Source organism: Opisthorchis viverrini, assembly GCF_000715545.1.
Source record: "Opisthorchis viverrini unplaced genomic scaffold opera_v5_19, whole genome shotgun sequence".
Classification (NCBI taxonomy): domain Eukaryota; kingdom Metazoa; phylum Platyhelminthes; class Trematoda; order Opisthorchiida; family Opisthorchiidae; genus Opisthorchis; species Opisthorchis viverrini.
Window position 1 is genome coordinate 1791659 of NW_008751675.1, and position 4967 is coordinate 1796625.

A 4967-nucleotide genomic window follows, 5' to 3' on the forward strand; every position below is an offset into this window, starting at 1 on the left:
TGATGATGATGATGATGATGATGATGATGATAATGATGATGATGATGATGATAGTTGTCACAATTTCCTTCACCGATGATTTGGGGAAGATGGGGTATGTTGCTGCACATTGAATGCGCGATCTGATACGATTGATGTGCTACTATAGGGTTTTCGGTGGACTTTTAATGGGGAAGTTTGGGAAGGGAGCTGTGCATTGAAGAAGATAGCTCGGATGCACGAGCATTTATGAGGAAGCGACTGGGCCATGTCTGACAATGTCTGTGAACATCGATCTGTCCCGTCTCGGGGTCGCCATCCACGGAGATGGCAATGACCAGCGCAGCTGAGTATACTGGTACTTGCTTTCATACTTCTCTGATAGTTCATAATTTGACCTCCCCTGGCTCGTTTCCACCATTCTTCTGGATACAGATGAGTGATATTTTAGCGCTGATGTTCAACATCTATGTTACTTTTGACGAAAATGATTGTGGGTCCGTATTCAAACCTCTGATTGTCCGTAGAATGCACATAAACGACTAAGAATCTACATGCATTCGTATATCAGTCCATGGAAGCCAGCAATTCATGTGGCATTCTCCAGCTCGTTTTTCTTCCGGTGCACTCGTTCCCCTCAGCGCAGTCATTTCCTCCATTCGACCCCATTCTGCACGATTCTCAGCCAGGATCTCCTGTTCCAGTCTGAAACCAACTGCTGACTATTCGAGCGTCCATAGTACTGCCTGAATTCTCAGTTCAGCCGTTCAGCGTAACACAAAATGGGTCATTACGTTATTCTTGTAAAATTCTTGCTTCACTGCTGCGTTAATCAACTGTAATTTGTGATTCTGTACGCAATATCATTAATTAAATTTCTCTGGACGTGACATGCCACTCAATGACTCGACGAAAAGCTTGACCATCCGACTGGCCAATAATATTTGCCTTTCTAGCTAATCGATAACTACGGCACTTCGAATCTCGGCTATCGATCGTGCGACACAAGAAGCAGTTACATTTCGGCAAGCTGTGTGGTGGGCTGCCATTCCGCTTCGGACATGGACATCTAACTTTGAAACTTGTGACGGCGCTACCGGGCGGAGATTCCACGGCCATATCAGTTTTAGAACCTATTACTTTCTTGACTGGTTTTTTCTTGGATCCATGTCTTACCGGAGTCAAATGCAAACGAATGCGCCAATCGCCAAAACCCAACCAGACAGTGCAATAAGTGAAGCACTCACAACTGTGTCTAATACGAACAGACCTGCAAATCAGAATGCATCTGGAGATACAGGGGACAATAATTCACCTTGTGAGCAGGCGAAAAAAAGCGGCGTTGATCAGTCTAATGTAGTAACGCATGGGGGGAAATTGGCAAGCGTACTTCAGGCTGCAAGTGCACCACATGCCTTGGCAACTTGCACAAAAGCATTTCCTTCTACGCCCCCAATAATTACCTCCAAAACCTCAGGACCAATTAATAACACAGCGGTAACTAACAGCCCTCCGGAGAACAAGACGAATTTAATCATCAACTACCTCCCCCCGAACATGAGCCAAGAGGAAGTGCGTGCTCTGTTTTCGAGCATCGGCGAGGTGGAGAGTTGTAAGCTGGTCCGGGAAAAGACATCTGGTGAGAGCTTGGGATATGCCTTTGTCAAATTCTATGATCCGGTGGATGCAGGAAAAGCTATAAAAACCCTTAATGGTCTGAGACTGCAGAATAAAACAGTCAAGGTGTCTCTAGCTCGACCCAGTTCGGAAGCAATCAAAGGCGCAAATTTGTATATTTGTGGCCTGCCGCGGAAAATGACGCAACCGGAGTTGGAGAAACTATTCAGCGCTTGCGGACACATTATCACTGCGAGGATATTGTACGATACGAAAACCGGCTTATCTCGTGGTGTTGCTTTTATTCGCTATGATCAGCGCACGGAAGCTGAGGCCGCGATTCGCAAACTGAATGGCTATCTGCCACCCGGAGCAACCGAACCCATTACAGTTAAATTCGCCAATTCTCCAAGCTCAAATCGGGCAGAAAACATGAGTTTGGGTTTAATGAAGTCCGCTGATGGTGATACAGTGTCCAGATTTGCTCCAGGCTGCGGCATTTCCACTAACGGCCCAGTTAGTCCACTTGCCGGAATTGATATGTCGCCTCCCCTGGACGGATGTAGTTCACTCTCATGTCGCTCGCAGAATATGATGCCCGGTATACATCCGCTGGGGCAACCCCGTCCATTTCCACCAGGACGTGGTACCAGCGATTCTGGGCAGAATGACCGAACTCCGCCCCCTGGGTTCGTTTATCAGGCGCACCGTCCAAACGTGAGTCACTCATGTACGATAGCCTGTAACAACACCTGTGGCTTTACCAACACCATCGAGTGCGGTCCAAACTCCAGTCCTTTGGTCGCACCGACCCCTAATTGTTTCTCACCCCAAGTGCTACCGAACAGCTATCCGCTTCCATCAACCCACGGTGGCCCGGCTGTGCGCCCCGATGGATCCATGTTTCAGCGTCCATCAGGAACAGGACGCCTGAAGTATCACACGGCAGCTGCAAATACAGCCACTGGTGTAAGTCTGCGATTCCCCAACAGTATGTTAGGCGGTTCAGTGCCACCGAATTTTCCCACAGGGCTACCCAGTTTTGGAATGGACTTTATGCGTAGCCTAGGTCCCAGTGCCCATGCACTTCTGGCGCCGGCATTTGCAGCAAGTTCAGGTGCTCTAACGGCCACTGGTTGGTGCATCTTTGTATACAATCTCGCTCCGGATACCGAGGAATCCACGTTGTGGCAACTTTTCGGACCCTTTGGTGCGGTTCAAACGGTCAAAGTTATTCGGGATCCACTCACAAGCAAGTGTAAGGGCTTCGGTTTCGTCACCATGAGTAATTATGAGGAAGCACTGCTTGCTATCCACTCGCTTAACGGATTCAATCTTGGCAACCGAGTACTCCAAGTTTCTTTCAAAACAACGCCAAATTCAAAACACATGAAATATACGCCTAATATTGCTCCCGAAGTTGCCATGGGGACGGGTTTACAGAGTTCACTCACTCCCGTGCCCAGTTCATTTGGAAAGCATGTTTGACGTACTACTTATTTTCATATAACAGTAGTCAAATATTTTCGCCGTTTTCAGAGTGGTCTGTAGGGTTCGTTATTGTTATTTTCTTGACCTGTTTGCTGCTTAATTTGGGCAAAAACCACTGTGGTTCCTGACTGCCCAAGTGTGATAACCGACACTTATTGTCCCTCGTTATTATTCGGCATCCACGGAATGTCTCAGTTAGCCGATTGCAATTCATTCCCTGACGAACAGTTCACAATAATTTCACTTTAATTTGGTGACTACTTTTCTATTCTCTCCTACGTCAGACATTTCACTGTTTACTTTACTCCAAAGGTTTATTGTTTTCTCTTCGAAAGCGCAACCGATCTCGTTTGCGCGGATGCCTGAGCTTCCAATTTTTGCCTGATCTCCGGTTATTGCTCATTCTGACTTAGCCGATCCCATACCATTATTCATAAACTTATTATCATTATTCATAAATACTTAATTACTGAAAATGAGAACCAAAGTACATTGAGTGTCATGTTTTCTCCAAATCGTTTTTTTAAACTGGACCCTCAATCAACAAATCAAACAATCAGCCAATTCGTCATTCCTTCAGTAAGTTAGCTAGTTACTTCATTGATCAGTCATTGAATCCATCAACCAGTGTATCGTCATGCCATAGAGTATTGCCATCAGTCTCTTGTTTTTTTACCAAAGAGGAAGCCCATTGTTGGCTCCAAAGTCTCGATTTGACAATGGTGTCACTAATTCAAGTTGAATGATTTTAGATTGACTAGATCATCCAAGAAGAATCTCATTTTACCGAATAGGTCTGAAAGTGCAATTGTCAGTCACAAGCGGTGCCTCCTGTACACTTAGTGTCTCTCGATTTTTTAATAAAATCATCGGTGAACGAAACTGTGGCAGCTACAACCACTGCACGACGGGTACGCGCTTCTTACAGCTTACAATGATGATGATGATGATTCGGATGATGATGATGATGATGATCAGATTTGAAAAGTCCAAACGAAAGTTTGTCCCGCAGTTGAAGTCAATTCACTCCAAAGAGCCAAAAAGCAATGTTTTTATCAGACATGCACAAAAATGCGCATCTGAAGAGAACCCATGGAGATTAGAATCCATGACATCCAGGCTTTCAGTTGAACAATAAACCGTTTGGACACGGAAGGCCGATCAGCGGTGTGATTGGCTCGCACTTATGCCACACAAAGCACCAGTAAGGTGTATACTGCTTTTCAGCATTTCATCATAGCTTAGCTTTACATGTAGGATGAAATTTCGATCGGAAGCTCTTGATTGACAACTTGCTGTGGACTATGACTCGTAGTTTACGCCCGCAACTAAAAAGAGTAGCGCTGGTGTTAACACAGCAGCTCATGCATTTTATCAGTTCTAATGTGGACAGCCTTTATTTTCTGTCCACCTTTATTCTTTTCTTCAACATAATTGTACGGCAGCGAAGCATCAGGTTTGAACACTGCTGTCGTACTGTTGATGTTGATAATGATGAAGCTCTTCAATAGAGTTTCGTCCCGCGAGTGGAGCCAGTCTGCTCTGAAAAGCCGAGAATTACTGCATAGCTGTTTCATCCTTACTGTGAATTATCAAGGGTGCGCATCTTCAGAGACTATCGGAGAGTAGTTTGCAGGTAAATCGCATCTAGACAGGATATGGTGATACTCATCGACTTTGCTTGCCGACGTTGTTCCATGTGATTTACTTCGGATCCACAGACATGTTCTCAGTATCCCGTCCGGCTCCGCTTGTACGTATGTCCAAGAGTCTGATGGTTCTACAACTACTGGGAGGCAAATCCATGTGAGATCTCAACCAACTACATGTATTATTCTTGCGTGGAATCATCATCATCATCATCATCATCATCATCATCA

At 45.4% G+C, this 4967-nt stretch overlaps 2 protein-coding genes across 2 annotated transcripts in view; both read left to right on the forward strand.

The window, feature by feature from the left end:
* Positions 1-1146: 1146 nt before the first annotated feature.
* On the forward strand, positions 1147-3081 carry T265_12858 (hypothetical protein; the record flags this gene model as incomplete). The annotated part of the gene is made up of 1 exon (XM_009165893.1): positions 1147-3081. A coding segment is annotated over one exon (1935 nt), but the record flags the coding sequence as incomplete, so codon positions are not given.
* Positions 3082-4810: 1729 nt separating this feature from the next.
* T265_01763 (hypothetical protein) overlaps positions 4811-4967 on the forward strand; it is a gene marked incomplete at both ends in the record, with an annotated part of 28035 nt that continues 27878 nt past the window's right edge. The window contains one exon of the mRNA XM_009165853.1: positions 4811-4893. Coding sequence (XP_009164117.1) covers positions 4811-4893 — 83 coding nt within the window. The remainder of the gene's footprint in view (positions 4894-4967) is intronic.